The sequence below is a fragment of the Babylonia areolata genome, chromosome 25 (genome assembly GCF_041734735.1).
Source record: "Babylonia areolata isolate BAREFJ2019XMU chromosome 25, ASM4173473v1, whole genome shotgun sequence".
Lineage (NCBI taxonomy): Eukaryota > Metazoa > Mollusca > Gastropoda > Neogastropoda > Buccinidae > Babylonia > Babylonia areolata.
Genome location: NC_134900.1, coordinates 26,802,479 through 26,819,978, shown reverse-complemented (window position 1 = coordinate 26,819,978; position 17,500 = coordinate 26,802,479). Strand labels below are relative to the sequence as shown.

Sequence of the window (17,500 nt, the reverse complement as noted above, 5' to 3'; positions counted from 1 at the left end):
GTGTGTGTGTGTGTGTGTGTGTGTGTGCGTGCGTGCGTGCGTGCGTGCGTGCGTGCGTGCGTTACACAACTTCTGCATCACAGATTCGCATCGACAAGATGATGTAACAATAAACAACTGCCTACACTCAAAGCAACAAGATCCGGCTTGGGCACGAGTAACTCAACAGCTGACTGACAAATTCAAAAATCATAACCACACCGATGACCGAAAATATCATTTCCATTTTCTGACCTAACACATTCCAATTTATCTTTTTTAATTACGAGAGCCGCAAAAAAGTTACCGAGCAGTTTATAAAAGCATATATATTTTCTTCTTTTTTTTTTTTTCTTAATCGAGAGATAATTTAGATTTAGCAGCCGGGCGGCGTACAATCTCTCACGGCTGTTTTAAGTTTCTGGCATTAAATGTACAACTGAAATGTGTTTGAGAAAAATCGATGTTCCTGACAGTTATCAAGTGGTTTATAAGCGGTAGCTTGGGTGGGGTGTGGGGGGGTGAGGAGGGAGGCGGGGGGGGGGGAGCGGCAATATCCACATTTCTTCCCACCTTCAAGCTTTCCCAATCCCTACACCTAGCATCGGGGAACAGTCGATCGTGTTTCCCTCAATGTCATTTTTTCACTGCATATTCTTTTTCCTGTTTTATTTCTTTTTCCATTGCATATTCTTTCATTTTATGCCAGAAAAAAAATTCGGTTCTCAGCAATACAAACGTCATTTCTAATACATCAAGACTCTGGGTTGCGATAAGGTTTGAACGAATGTGCATAAAAAAAAAAAATTTCTATTTTGCATTATTTTACTTTACTTTTGTCGTTTAATGCATTTCATCTTATTCTATTTTCTGATATATTTCATCGTGATTAGCACTGAACTATGTGCAATTTTGTTGTCTTATTCTATTTCGTTTTTCTTTCTTCTTTTTTTTTTTTAATTCATTTTACTTCCGTTTGTTCCTGCATTTCTTTCACTTCATCTTCTCACTTTCTTTTATTATTTATTCCATTTTACTATCTGTCTTGTTTGTTGTTCTTTTTTTGTTTGTTTATTCATTGTTGTTTTTGTTTTGTTTTGTTTTGTTCTTTTATTTGCTTGTCTTTTTGTTATTCTTTTTTGTTGTTCTTTTTTGTGGGTTTTGTTGTTATTGTTGTTGTTGTTTGTCGTATCGTTTTACCTTCTTTTATTATATTTTTTCGTTTATTTTCGACAGCTATCAGTGACAAGTGAGTGTGGATAATCACCCGACGGAAAATGTTTTATCTTACACAGCTATCAGTGACAAGTGTGGATAATCACCCGACGGAAAATGTTTTATCTTACACAGCTATCAGTGACAAGTGTGGATAATCAGCTGACGGAAATTGTTTTATTTATTTTCGACAGCTATTACTGACAAATGTGGACAGCTATCAGTAGCAAGTGTGGACAAGTTCCGACAGCTATTACTGACAAATGTTGACAAATGTGGACAGCTATCAGTAGCAAGTGTGCACAAGTTCCGACAGCTATTACTGACAAATATGGACAGCTATCAGTAGCAAGTGTGGACAAGTTCCGACAGCTATTACTGACAAATATGGACAGCTATCAGTGGCAAGTGTGGACAAGTTCCGTCAGCTATTACTGACAAATGTGGACAGCTATCAGTGGCAAGTGTGTACAAGTTCCGTCAGCTATTACTGACAAATGTGGACAGCTATCAGTGGCAAGTGTGTACAAGTTCCGACAGCTATTACTGACAAATGTGGACAGCTATCAGTGGCAAGTGTGCACAAGTTCCGTCAGCTATTACTGACAAATGTGGACAGCTATCAGTGGCAAGTGTGTACAAGTTCCGTCAGCTATTACTGACAAATGTGGACAGCTATCAGTGGCAAGTGTGTACAAGTTCCGTCAGCTATTACTGACAAATGTGGACAGCTATCAGTGGCACGTGTGGACAAGTTCCGTCAGCTATTACTGACAAATGTGGACAGCTATCAGTGGCAAGTGTGGACAATCACCTGACGGATTTTTGTTGTTGTTCTGTTTGTTTGTTTGTATGTTCGTTTATTTTCGATAGCTTATCACTGATAAGTGCGTTTATTCAACTGGTGGATTTTTATTCCTTGTGTGTGTGTGTGTGTGTGTGTGTGTGTTTTATCTTCAGTTTAACGTCTATTCACTATAAGTGTTTTTAGACGGTGTGTGTGTGTGTTTTCGACAACTATCAATGACAAGTGTAGATAATCACCTGACGGAAATGATGAACTGCCCACTGCGGGGAGAACGCCAAACGATGAAATTACCGTCTTCGTTGACGTGCCTGTCCATTTCCTGATCAACCTACAATCACAGTGAAAAGGAACATGTTCATTTCCTGATCAACCTACAATCACAGTGAAAAGGAACACGTCCATTTCCTGATCAACCTACAATCACAGTCAACAGGAACATGTTCATTTCCTGATCAACCTACAATCACAGTGAACAGGAACACGTCCATTTCCTGATCAACCTACAATCACAGTGAACAGGAACACGTTCATTTCCCAATCAACCCACAATCACAGTCAACAGGAACACGTTCATTTCCTCATCAATTTCAATCACAGTGAAGAGGAACACGTTCATTTCCTGATCAACCTACAATCACAGTGAAAAGGAACACGTCCATTTCCTGATCAACCTACAATCACAGTCAACAGGAACACGTTCATTTCCTGATCAACCTACAATCACAGTCAACAGGAACACGTTCATTTCCTCATCAACCTACAATCACAGTCAACAGGAACACGTTCATTTCCTGATCAACCTACAATCACAGTGAACAGGAACACGTCCATTTCCTGATCAACCTACAATCACAGTGTACAGAAACACGTTAATTTCCCGATCAACCTACAATCACAGTGAACAGGAACCCGTCCATTTCCTGATCAACCTACAATCACAGTGTACAGAAACACGTTCATTTCCTCATCAACCTACAATCACAGTCAACAGGAACAGGTTCATTTCCTGATCAACCTACAATCACAGTGTACAGAAACACGTTCATTTCCTGATCAACCTACAATCACAGTCAACAGGAACAGGTTCATTTCCTGATCAACCTACAATCACAGTGTACAGAAACACGTTAATTTCCCGATCAGCCTACAATCACAGTCAACAGGAACACGTTCATTTCCTCATCAACCTACAATCACAGTGAACAGGAACACGTCCATTTCCTGATCAACCTACAATCACAGTGAACAGGAACACGTTCATTTCCCGATCAACCCACAATCACAGTCAACAGGAACACGTTCATTTCCTCATCAATTTCAATCACAGTGAACAGGAACACGTTCATTTCCTGATCAACCTACAATCACAGTGAAAATGAACATGTTCATTTCCTGATCAACCTACAATCACAGTCAACAGGAACACGTTCATTTCCTCATCAACCTACAATCACAGTGAACAGGAACAGGTTCATTTCCTGATCAACCTACAATCACAGTGAAAAGGAACATGTTCATTTCCTGATCAACCTACAATCACAGTGAAAAGGAACACGTTCATTTCCTGATCAACCTACAATCACAGTGAACAGGAACACGTTCATTTCCTGATCAACCTACAATCACAGTGAACAGGAACACGTCCATTTCCTGATCAACCTACAATCACAGTCAACAGGAACACGTTCATTTCCTCATTAATTTCAATCACAGTGAAGAGGAACATGTTCATTTCCTGATCAACCTACAATCACAGTGAACAGGAACACGTTCATTTCCTGATCAACCTACAATCACAGTGAAAAGGAACACGTCCATTTCCTGATCAACCTACAATCACAGTCAACAGGAACACGTTCATTTCCTCATCAACCTACAATCACAGTCAACAGGAACAGGTTCATTTCCTGATCAACCTACAATCACAGTGTACAGGAACACGTTAATTTCCCGATCAACCTACAATCACAGTGAACAGGAACACGTTCATTTCCTCATCAACCTACAATCACAGTGAAAAGGAACACGTCCATTTCCTGATCAACCTACAATCACAGTCAACAGGAACACGTTCATTTCCCGATCAACCTACAATCACAGTGAACAGGAACACGTCCATTTCCTGATCAACCTACAATCACAGTCAACAGGAACACGTTCATTTCCTGATCAACCTACAATCACAGTGTACAGGAACACGTTCATTTCCTGATCAACCCACAATCACAGTCAACAGGAACACGTTCATTTCCTCATCAATTTCAATGACAGTGAAGAGGAACACGTTCATTTCCTGATCAACCTACAATCACAGTCAACAGGAACACGTTCATTTCCTGATCAACCTACAATCACAGTGAACAGGAACACGTTTACTCCACTTGTGTGAGGCAGTCAGATAACTGTGTGAGAGGGGGTGTGGATGAGTCAGTGACTGATTGAGAAAGTGTGTGCGTGCGTGCGTGCGTGCGCGCGCGCGTGTGTGTGTGTGTTTGTATCTGTGTCTGTGAGGGTGGTTGGATGGGTGGTCGGGTGTTAATAAATTAAAAGGTGAATGAGTGGGTGAGTCAGTGAGTGAGAGAGTCTGTCTGTCTGTCTATCTATGTGTCTACCTACCTATCTGTCCGTGTCTGTTTGTGAACGAATGAATCAGTGAAGGGGTGAGAGGCAAAGAAAATGAGCGCGTGCGCGCGTGTGTACGTGTGTGTGTGTGTGTGAATGTGTGTGTGTGTGTGTGTGTGTGTGTGTACGCGCGCGCGCGCACACGTGCATTAAGTTATCCTGTCACTGTACACTAAGCAGTAGCTACGGGGGCTATTCCCACAATGCAGGATACATGTAGAAGACATTTTCGTAACTCAGAAACAAAACTTTTGAACTGAACTGAATATTGCACTGACTTCACACCACCTTCCTCAGCAGTACTGCGAAAAGGAAACTGCCTTCTACATCCTGAACATCACTTTTCTTTCTGCTAATGCAAAACCTCAAAATAAATCCCCCTAAAGATTACAAGATAGTGTAGAATAAATAAATAGATGGATAAATGAATCAATAAATAAATAAAATTGTCAAAGCAACATTCCATTTCCTCCTTTTTTTTAGGATTCTTCTTTATCCACGCCAATTTTGTGTTTGTTAGTTTGTCTTTCGTTTTTCATACGGGTGGTTCGGTTGTTGTTGGGTTTTTTTGTGTGTTTTTTTTTTGTTTTTTTGTTTGTGTTTTTTTGTTTTTTGTTTGTTTTTGGGGTTGTTTTTTTTAACACATCTGTGATGTAATGTTCATTCTGATTGTGCCCCAAAAAGAATTTAAAATGAATAAATAAATAAATGAATGAATAAAGCATACCGTTTCCTCCGTGATGTTGGGGTTCCACCCAGGCACGGAGGGGGTACCCGCAGAGCCGTCACCCAGGGTGGCCGTCGCGCGAAGGTACATGTATTCGTCCTCGACAGACGCGTCCTCCGACGACTGCGACATCTCCACCGCGTGGCCATCTGAAAAGACACCCTCGCCGGCAAGCGCGGAAGCTTCGGTATTGGTCTGTGAAGGAGTAGAACTCTTCCTCGCGTGGTGGCTGGGAGGGGAGACAACAGCGGCTGCTCTTTCTCGTGGCGGGTTAGTTCTGCTGCTGGGTGCTTCAGTGCTGGCGAAGGCATGATTCGGTGACAGCGTCAGAAAGATGGAGGAGGTGGAGGAGGAGGAGGTGGAGGAGGAGGTGGTGGAGGAGTCGGGGGGCTGGTTGTTGCTGTGGAGCTCAGTCCCCTCGTTGTGGAGGCGGGGGCAGAAGTGTGGGGAGATGCTGTTAGTGTAGGAGCATGGTTTGGGTTTGGGTTTGGGTTTAGGTTTCCAGCCGCGGTCTTTCCTGGTGGCGCTGGGCACCGAGCATGGGTAGGTCGGGTGGGAGTTCCCCGCTACCCGGGGGGGACTGTTGGGTTTCTTCTCCCTGCTCCTGCTGCTGCTGCTGCTGTTCTTTTTCTGCTGCTGCTGTTGCTGTCCAGCCAGGAAGCTGTTTGTTTGTATGGTCTCCTCTTCTTTGTCGTCGTCGTCGTCCAGAATTGGAGCGGATGTGCTTTGGTGGGGATGGGCGCTGATTTGACAGGGGCGTGGACTGACCCGCCCACTTTTGTTGTTGTCAGCCGACTCTCGTGGCGAGCTCTGCCGAGGGGATACCGGACTCAAGTATTTGACGTGATCACCAGGGCCCGGACACAACGTTGGCTTTGGATTCGTGGGACCGCGGTGAGGTGGTGCGGGCTTGGAAAAAGACGACGATGTCGGGTTTGCGTACGATGGACAGGCCTGAGCGCTACACGCGGTGATGTACGTCTGGTTCACGTGCGTGACTTGTGACAAGCTGGTCCCTCCCGTGTGATGGAGGTGAGTGGTGACACCACCTGTGTGGAGGAGAACGTGTCCGGCACGTGACGACAACGCCTGGTTAGCGCCGTCGAGCTGTCTGACGGCGAACCCAGCTGCGGACGACACAGCGCTGAAAACCTCGGCAGCAGAATGAGCGGTGTTTCCACAACTCAGTCCCTGCCCCAGACAGCTGGCTGCAGAGTGGAAAGAACTCCTGGAAGACGACGCCTCACTCACCAGACACGCAACGGGTGAAGCCCTGCCAACAGCCAGGCTGGCGCCAGACTGGACAGAACGTCCTGAACACTGTGGAGGCCCCGAGAACCCCGCGCCAGACTGGACAGAACGTCCTGAACACTGTGGAGGCCCCGAGAACCCCGCGCCAGACTGGACAGAACGTCCTGAACACTGTGGAGGCCCCGAGAACCCCGCGCCAGACTGGACAGAACGTCCAGGACACTGTGGAGGCCCCGAGAACCCCGCGCCAGACTGGACAGAACGTCCAGGACACTGTTGAGAACCTGAGAACCCAGCGACAGAGCAGGGACAAGCACAGGCCTGAGGGGGTTTCACCACACAGGCAGCCGGCCGGGTTTTATCTCTTCCCCCGCACCGTGCATGATGCGCGTGGTCAGGGACTGCTTCAGGACGCGACTCTCTCCCGTAACTGTTCACCACGGTGATGTTGGCGGATTCCGGAGTGCGTCCTCCACTGCTGTGGACCTGGATGCTGTACTGCGTCACGGGACGTTCGCCAGTGTTGACGTGTGTCTGGGGATAGTCACAAATCTGTTTCACTCCACCAGAGTCACCAATCTGTTTCACTGTATCGGGAAGAATGTATTCTGGGTGGAGGGTGGACAAAGCAGGGCACCCGTTTGAGAATGGGGTGGGTTTCCCTTGGTGACCTTGTGTGTGTGAGTGTCCGGCAGAAACGGCGGTGTTCTTTCCAGCACAGGCTGTGCGCGGAGTTTTTGACTCTTTCTTCTTCTGGCTGCAAGTCTGAGTGACGCTATGATCCCGAATGTCGCACTGGTTCAAGCTTCCGGCGAGAACGTACTCCGGGTGCAGGCAGCACGAAGTGAACGAGGACGAAGAACTCTGTTGCCCCAAACCGCGGACCTCTTCCTCGTCCTCTGCTCCCGGGCGGCTTCCGCGACATCCGAACGCTGCTGCAGCTTTCAGTTTCTGTGCATCATTGTCTTCTTCCTCACACGCCCCGCGGGGACAGGCCCTGGGCTGTTTGAGGTCCGTGAGACTGGACGGGCAGCACTGTTTGATGAAGGTGTCGCTCTGCACGGACAGCACGTTTGGGGGCAGCGAGGTGGCGGGCAACTCCAGATCCTCGCCGCCTAGGGGACTGGTGGACAGGGAACTGAAGCTGCTGAAGCCGGTGAGAAGGGACAGCTGGAACGGACTGGGACTGCCGGAGCTGTTCACTGCTTTGGGTTCAAATCCGTCTGTTGCCGATCCGGGCTTGCAAGGAAGTTGTACCCGACGTGGGACAAGACCTTTCTGCACATCAGGGGCATTGGGACTGGTGCGAATGTTGTCACAGGACTGGTGTACGGCGTTTTCAGTGTGCTGCACTGGTGACATTCGATTGCCGGACAGGTCATTCACCAAACGGATATTTGGACCTTCGGCTTTCTGAAAAAAACACACACAAAAACCAATAAAGTATAATTCAAACTATGAACAAATCTGTCACTCAGTCAGTTTAACAGTCAGAACACATATATTATATTGATAATTAAATAACCAGTATTTCCAAGACATTACACAAACAACACTAAACAAGTTACACGACAAAAGACAAAACCGAAAATAAACACGTATGATAATGAAAATCAACATACAACAAACATCCTTTGACACGGCATTCACTACCATTGTCAAGCATTCTTGACACTGAAAACTGACCCAGGTAACACTTTTCTCTTCATTCCGTGAGGAACACACAGCTTCTTGGCGTGAATCGCTTCATAACCAAGTCCTTCCCGCTTCTGGCCTTCTTTGACAGAGTTGCCCATCCTCTTTCTTTTCCTTTTCGGGTCCTGTCTAAGGCTTGATTTGTGATGCTGGTTACTTGATCATATAGGGAGTGTCCATTCAGTGTTTTGATTGGTGATGGTGGTTGCTTGATCATATAGGGAGTGTCCATTCAGCTTTCTGATTGGTGATGGTGGTTACTTGATCATATAGGGTGTGTCCATAGGGTGTGTCCATTCAGCTTTTTGATTGGTGATGGCGGTTGCTTGATCATATAGGGTGTGTCCATTCAGTGTTTTGATTGGTGATGGTGGTTGCTTGATCATATAGGGAGTGTCCATTCAGCTTTTTGATTGGTGATGGTGGTTACTATATCATATAGGGTGTGTCCATAGGGTGTGTCCATTCAGCTTTTTGATTGGTGATGGCGGTTGCTTGATCATATAGGGTGTGTCCATTCAGTGTTTTGATTGGTGATGGTGGTTGCTTGATCATATAGGGAGTGTCCATTCAGCTTTTTGATTGGTGATGGTGGTTACTTGATCATATAAGGTGTGTCCATAGGGTGTGTCCATTCAGCTTTTTGATTGGTGATGGCGGTTGCTTGATCATATAGGGTGTGTCCATTCAGTGTTTTGATTGATGATGGTGGTTGCTTGATCATATAGGGTGTGTCCATTCAGTGTTTTGATTGGTGATGGTGGTTGCTTGATCATATAGGGAGTGTCCATTCAGCTTTTTGATTGGTGATGGTGGTTGCTAGATCATATAGGGTGTGTCCATTCAGTGTTTTGATTGGTGATGGTGGTTGCTTGATCATATAGGGAGTGTCCATTCAGCTTTTTGATTGGTGATGGTGGTTGCTAGATCATATAGGGTGTGTCCATTCAGTGTTTTGATTGGTGATGGTGGTTGCTTGATCATATAGGGAGTGTCCATTCAGCTTTTTGATTGGTGATGGTGGTTACTTGATCATATAGGGTGTGTCCATAGGGTGTGTCCATTCAGCTTTTTGATTGGTGATGGCGGTTGCTTGATCATATAGGGTGTGTCCATTCAGTGTTTTGATTGGTGATGGTAGTTGCTTGATCATATAGGGAGTGTCCATTCAGCTTTTTGATTGGTGATGGTGGTTACTTGATCATATAGGGTGTGTCCATAGGGTGTGTCCATTCAGCTTTTTGATTGGTGATGGCGGTTGCTTGATCATATAGGGTGTGTCCATTCAGCTTTTTGATTGGTGATGGCAGTTGCTTGATCATATAGGGTGTGTCCATTCAGCTTTTTGATTGGTGATGGTGGTTACCTGATCATATAGGGTGTGTCCATAGGGTGTGTCCATTCAGCTTTTTGATTGGTGATGGCGGTTGCTTGATCATATAGGGTGTGTCCATTCAGCTTTTTGATTGGTGATGGCGGTTGCTTGATCATATAGGGTGTGTCCATTCAGTGTTTTGATTGGTGATGGTGGTTGCCTGATCATATAGGGAGTGTCCATTCAGCTTTTTGATTGGTGATGGTGGTTACTTGATCATATAGGGTGTGTCCATAGGGTGTGTCCATTCAGCTTTTTGATTGGTGATGACGGTTGCTTGATCATATAGGGTGTGTCCATTCAGCTTTTTGATTGGTGATGGTGGTTGCTTGATCATATAGGGAGTGTCCATTCAGCTTTTTGATTGGTGATGGTGGTTACTTGATCATATAGGGTGTGTCCATAGGGTGTGTCCATTCAGCTTTTTGATTGGTGATGGCGGCTGCTTGATCATATAGGGTGTGTCCATTCAGTGTTTTGATTGGTGATGGTGGTTGCTTGATCATATAGGGTGTGTCCATTCAGTGTTTTGATTGGTGATGGTGGTAACTTGATCATATAGGGTGTGTCCATAGGGTGTGTCCATTCAGCTTTTTGATTGGTGATGGTGGTTACTAGATCATGTAAGGTGTGTCCATAGGGTGTGTCCAGCTTTTGGATCGGTTATGCTGGCTGCCTGATTACTTTTTGTGTCCATTCAGCTATCTTTTCTGGCCTGGGTCTGTTGTTGATTTGCTGTATTGTTCGGGGTTTCCATGTGTTATCATGTCAAATCATTTAGAATGCACGAGTCAGCTAATGAAAGGGGGCTTGGATCTTCTATGAACTGAAATTTGACAGCTACGGGTGTCTCCAGTCTCTACAGAGGCAACAATTTTGAAATACGGCTCAACATACGGAACTATGTTTTGAAAGTTTGCTAAGGTCTGTCAGTATTTCAATGACTAATGTGTCAGATTTTCATGAAAGTGGCGGTGCTTTGTGCTCTTAAAGCATCGCTGGCCAAAAGTACAAGAAACAAAACGATCACTACCATTGCTTCATGCCCATGCGGAAATAGTTCCAAAGCTCTGTATGTTTCCGACATTCTTCTTCTTCTTCTTCTTCTTCTTCTTCGTTCGTGGGCTGCAACTCCCACGTTCACTCGTATGTACACGAGTGGGCTTTCGCGAGTATGACCGTTTTTACCCCGCCATGTAGGCAGCCATACTCCGTTTTCGGGGGTGTTTTCGACATAAAAAGTGAGCGTGTGTGCGTACATGCATGCATGCATGCGTGTGTGTGTGTGTGTGTGTGTGTGTGTGTGTGTGTGTGTGTGTGTGTGTGTGTGTGTGTGTGTGCAAAAGTAAAACAGGAACTATTCTATTTAGACTTCATGGCATGTATTCATAACAAAGAGAGAGTGGGGAAGACAGAAAGGAAAGAGGGAAAGAGAGAGGAGAGAAAGAGAGAGAGAGAGGATGTGGGGAGAGAGAGAGAGAAGTCGAAGTCGAAGTCGAAATATTTGAATTGTCATACGACAAATCCTGACAATGGAGTTCACAAAGACCAAAGGAATATTCATACAGAGAAATGAATATCAGAAGGACCACTGAACTACATGGGCAACGGTAACGATTCTACAGCATCTGCCGAGCGACCGAGCGAGCGACCGAGCGAGGCAGACAGACAGAGACAAAGACAGAAGTCTGAAGTCTGAATGGTTTATTGTCTGGGCCTTTCTGCCCTTGGCTGTTAACAGGGGTAAGGGGGGAGGGGACTTCCGTGTTAACATCCATTATAAAGAACAGCGTCAATACATGAAAAGCAAACAAAGGGAAGGAAAGAGAGAAAGAGAGAGGGAGGGCGAGAGACAGAGAGAGAGAGACAGACAGAGGGAGACATAGAGACAGACAGACAGACAGAGGCAGACAGAGAGAAGCAGACAGAGAGAGAGAGAGAGAAGGAGATAGAGACAGAGCGACAGACAGCCAGAAACAAATCTAACACCAGCCACACCCACCACATTCAGCCTGTTGGGGTCCAGCAGATCCACAGTGACGCTGACGCGGGGCTGCACGGGCGGGAAGTTCATCTCCACGCGGTTCACGTGCTTCACGTGCTTCGTAGTCGTCGTCGACAGCGGGTTCCCCTGCCGCGCGCGCTGCGTCGTAGGGGGCTGGGGGTTCCCGGCTACTGGGCTCCCACGAGGGCTCGTGCACGGGCTCGGACATCTGGGAGGGCTGCCAGCCGGCGGTTTGCATCCTGGGGTTTTCAGGCCGTAGTAGATCTGGTTCCTGCTCTCCTCGCAAGGCTCGTCGCGCCGCTTTAAGGTCAGCTGTGCACCCTGCAGTGAGTGTGAGGGTTACAGTATAGACACTAATATCTCAGTTCTAGTGTCTATAGTCAAGAGGTTGTCGAGAGGATACTTTTGTGTCACAGTCAGTGATTGGGTTTTTATTATTGTCATCATCATCGTTATCATCGTCGTCGTCAACATCATCATTGTCATCATCGTCATTATTTATTAATGTCATCCAGTAGTGCGGTTCTTCAGTTTACTAATTCTCTTGTTCCAGACAAAGGAGAAGACGATGTGTACAGAATACAGAATAGTTTATTATCTCAATCAAAAATTATAGTGGAGAGTGTCTTGATGATGCTACTAAAGGATGACAATGATGATGATGATGATGATGATGGTGGTGGTGGTGGATGAAGAGGAGGAGGATGGATGATTGATGGTGGTAAATGATGAGGGATTATGGATGATTTAGTAGTAGTAGTAGTAGTAGTATTGCTATCATCATTAATTGTTATTGTCATCCAGTGATTCGATTCTTTAGCTGGCCAGTGCTCTTGTTCCACAAGTAGGTTTCAAACCAATCGAAGTATTGTACACGTTCAGCTGTGTACATTGTATTAAGCTCTCTATCCCTGTTAACAATCAATTATTCATTGAACTGCCCGTTGATGTTGATGCTGCAGTAGTTGTATTTCTGTAATACCCTGGCCGAACCTTAACCTACTCTACCTCGCACTATGCTACACTACACTACACCACAACACGTGCGACGCTGCACCCCACCATACCATGTACCACACTCCACTCCTCTTCCCTAGGCTAGCTGGCCTTTGGGGACCATCCCAACACCGACTGTCCTAAAACAGTATAATACAATTTTTTTTAAATAATTAAAAATAAAACCTTGGCCGAGGGAGATGGGATGTAACCTGGGGGCAAGACATTCTCCCCTTCTCCGTCCTCTGCTGGTCACAGTCGGACAAGACTGGCTTTCATACACGTTATACACACTCCACCCTGTCCTATCCAGCACTTCGCCACACTACCTACACCCCCTTCTCCTATTTATTCATTTATTCATTCATGTATGTATTCATATTTATCCGCATTTCATTTTATTTCATTATCTATCTGCTTACTTTTTTTCTTTTTTTTCCCCCTCAAGGCCTGACTAAATGCGTTGAGTTACGCTGCTGGTCAGGCACCTGCCTAGATGTAGTGTCGCGTGTAATTATGGATTTGTCCTAACTCAGTGACGCCTCGTGGAGTAACTGAACTGAACTGAACTCCCCTACCCAGAACACAGGTTAATAAACTGACCGACAACTGACCTGCAGCTGACCAGACGGGGTACACCAGTCCAGACCAGGGCGAGGGCCAGTGATGTCATACCAGTACAGACTGGGAAGCTCGTTGTCGAGGGACGCATGCAGGGGGGCGTTCCTGAGCGTGCGCACGCGCAAAAACTGTCTGACTCCGACACGGTCTTCCACACAGACGAACAGCAGCATGGTGTTCAGGTCTGTCACACAAGTATGAGTTCGTGTTTAAAGAGTGAAAAAAAAAAGAAAAAAAGAAAGAAAACGGAAGGAGAAGAAGAAAACAATCCAAACCTGGTGAAACTATGGGGGAAAAAGCAAATAAACATCACATAAACACAAATTGTCACTTCATAATGAACAGTGATTGAGCACAGACATACAGACACGTGTGCACATTTTGCAAAAGAGAGAGAGAGAGAGAGAGAGAAGGACGCAAGATGGTTTAATTGTCAGGCCATTTGCCCATACAATGGAGTGAGCATAGTATGAAAAAAAATACGAATATATTCATCGACATAAAATCACATTCACACATTTTTTTGTCTAATTTTGAACGCTTTGAATACAAAAAGGGACGGATTACAAACAATTCTTTCGTTTACACTGGCAAACAGAAGTGCAAGTTTAAACATGGATGGTTGTCTATGGAACTTTTCTGGTATTAGCTCCTTCCGGATTGTGTTGTATTTATAGCACGTTAACAAAAAGTGAAGTTCTGTTTCTGGGACATTGACACAAAAAGGACAGTTAACATTTCTGTTCACATCACGTTTATACCGTAAAAAATGACAATTCAGTGAAGACATTCCAATCCTGAATATCCAGAAAACGCTACGAATTTTGATGTTGGCAATTTGAAATAAATGACAACTTGGTGAAAAAGAATGCTTGTAAGAGGCGTAGACATCATAGAATGTATGTGACTCAAAACTTGCATGCCAATCTTGTTTAAAACAGTCGATAAGTCTCTGTTTGAAAGCCGTTGGATACACTTCCCAGTTACCAACCCCCTGAGATTCCTAGACTTCTCCAAAACTAAATTTGTATAAAAGATTTCGAACTCTACATGCCCAAGTCACGTAATTCTGGTTCTGCAGGTTCAGAAGCATATCATAAGCTTTCTTTAGATATCTACTGTTTTCCATCTGTGCAAATCGTAACCAGAATTTCACACATTTCACATGTGTTGCAATATGTAAAGGGTATATTCCCGTTTCCCTGTATATTAAGTGTTTTGGAGATTATTAGTTTCGCCCATGAATCGTTTCAGAGCAAACAAGTGAACTCCGATTTGGTCATGGTTTTGTGTCAGTCCCCAGATTTCAGTGCCATTGGTCAAGGTTGGCTGTATTTGGCAAACAACGAGCTTAAAAAAGATAGCTGGCAAAGGCTCACCAATCGACCACAATATCCTAATGATTGCTATCGTTCCTTTCTTGGCCTTTTCTGCAAGGTCAAACATAGTGTGTGCAAAACTCAATCTTGCTGACAAAAAGATACCAAGGTATTTGTATATTTACAATTTTCAGCTCATTTCCATCAAAAAAACATTTTTCTCTCAAGGCATGATAACCACTATTACGGAAAATAACAACACTCGATTTATCCATATTTACAATAAGATCAAGACTTGTAGCTGTGTCAGACAGAATATTTAACTGTGTCTGGAGACCAATTATAGTGTCAGATATTAGCACAATGTCATCAGCAAATAACAGAATCAGAATTTGTATCAAATCTGGTGTTAACTGAACACCGTGACAACCAAAACTCAATTATATCCTTTGTTAACTCATTTAAATAAACAAAGAACATAAGACTGGTGAACATACTTCTCCTTGTTTCAGGCCTCGTGGGCACAAAAAGCATCTGTTAAATCACCACCATCACGTACTCTTGTTTTTACAACGGAATACATTGACTTTAAAGCATTCAGTATCTTACCATGCAACCCATTCTTACACAAGACGGCCCATAACTTTCCTCTACATACAGTGTCAAATGCTTTGCGAAAATCTATAAATGCTACATACAGTTTTCTGTGTCTCACAAGATGTTCTTGTACCATAGCAAAAAGAGTAAAGATGTGATCTGCTGTACAACCTTTCCTGAATCCAGCTTGCTCATCACCAATAATATCATTTTCATCAATCCAGTTTGAAATACGCGTATTCAACACAAACCGTACAGTTTACTACAAATGTTAAGAACCGAGAGCCGTCGATAATTATCAGGTATACTCATGTCTCCCTTTTGTGCAAAGGCTGAATGACTGACGATGACCAGTCGTCAGGAAACAGACCACTATCAAATAGTTGATTAAAAAATCTGACCAAGAAAGGCAGAATTTGTTCGATACTATGTTTATTGAATTCTGCAATGAAACCGTCAGGTCCCGCTGCCTTCCGAGATTTAAGTGCTCGCACAGCTAATCGAATTACATCCGCAGTTATCGCCTCATTCAGTGAATCAGAATTAGGAAATGCACCACAGGGTGGACCATCATGTTCTTCATTGTGATCTATATTGTTACCATCATTACAATCACCACCATGATCTTCACTTATGTTTGGGACATTAAAAACATTATTAAAGTGTTCAAACTATTCATTGCTCGTTATTGCACCTTGCACAGAGGATCGTGGTCTCACTGAATGAACCGTATCCCAGAACTTTCTTGAATCGTTTAAAATATCTTGTAAATCACGCAGAATGTTATATTTGTGCAATTTATTTTTATATTTCAATAGCTCTTTGTACTGTTTCCTTTTCTCGCAATAAGCTAACCTGTCAGTATGGAGGTGGCATTTACCCAACTGTCGCCGCTGCCGACGCAAAAGCCTTTTACTCTGTTTGCATTCAATAATAATAATAATAATTCATAACTTTTCTATGGCGCGATATCCAGTACTACTGCTGCTCAAAGCGCCTTACATCATCGAGCCAGATATAAACATAACATAAAACATTACAACAGCTCAATCCATTGCGTTCAGAGAATGAATATAAAAAAAAGCATGATCCACCAAACAATAAAATATCAAGTAAATAAGGCTTAGATTAAAAAGAAAAACATTCCTTAAAAACACACATTTTTTGACACACACATACATGCGCGCGCACACTCATACACACACACACACACACACACACACACACACACACACACACATGCACGCGCGCGCCCAGACACATTAAAAATATCAACTACATTAAAACAGGATTACGTGAGTATAAATATCTCTCCATGTGGCGAACAGACTTTGGACTAACCATCGTGCTGAGTACAGAAATGTTTGCGGAAAAGGTGTGTTTCCAGATCTGACTTGAAGGTCTGGAGATCAGGAGCATTTCTGAGGGACGATGGCAAAGAATTCCAAATTTGGGGTACTTGAGCCCTAAAAGACCTTTTCTCTGCACACTTTAGATTCGTTCTTGGGACTTTAAGTAACAGTTCCGAACTGGATCTTAGCGTTCTACAAGAGCGAACCATGCTTTCATCTTTCCACCCCCAACATGTACTGTTTTCTTCATGCATTCACCAGCGTATACGAAACATTCATTAAATTTAGGAAGTGCTTGATTGACATCATATTCAATTAAAAACTGCTTCATCCAAAATAGTCTTCACAGTCGCTACGTATCAGGTCATAAAAAGCGTCATGGTTGTCGTCCCATTCGTACCTGGTTGATGAGAACGTTTTAAAGTTAAAGCTTTGCTCATGGTGTGCAACATTTTCATGTAGAACAATATGCATTTCAATAGAAGCATGATTTGTTTCAACCATGGGTACAATGTTAAAGTATGTACACCTATCTAGTAATGAATTTGAAGACATAAAGTAGTCCACAACACTTCATCCACTAGGATATACATACGTATAATCCCCTGAAAAATTATGCGATTTCAATCCATTTAGGAGGCAAAGATCATACTGTTCACATACTGTTCACATCAGATAACGACAAAACGAATTAACTGTGTCATCCCTTGACATACGCATTCTGTTTGTGGGGATCTCGTGGTTCGTCAAGTGAACGTAAATCGTAAAAGTCGTCTTGTGTTACTGATTTTGGCGTTGAGACAACCAGTTCTTGAGTTCAGGTCGCCACATATAATAAGAGAGAGAGAGAGAGAGAGAGAGAGCAATGACAGAAGAAATGTTCAAACACAAACTGGCTTTCTATTCAAGAGTGGCATAGACTTTTAATTCTGAATTAT

General features: G+C 44.0%; 1 protein-coding gene across 2 annotated transcripts in view; it reads right to left on the bottom strand.

Moving 5' to 3' along the window:
* Positions 1-17,500, bottom strand: part of LOC143299814 (uncharacterized) — a 25,139-nt gene that overhangs the window by 847 nt on the left and 6,792 nt on the right. Inside the window, exons 3-6 of one of the 2 annotated variants that reach the window (XM_076613269.1) lie at positions 13,288-13,478; positions 11,675-11,998; positions 5,352-8,015; positions 2,239-2,330 (exon numbers count right to left, since the gene is read on the bottom strand). In XM_076613269.1, coding sequence (XP_076469384.1) covers positions 2,239-2,330; positions 5,352-8,015; positions 11,675-11,998; positions 13,288-13,478 — 3,271 coding nt within the window. The remainder of the gene's footprint in view (positions 1-2,238; positions 2,331-5,351; positions 8,016-11,674; positions 11,999-13,287; positions 13,479-17,500) is intronic. The other variant, XM_076613270.1, reaches the window with a different exon arrangement.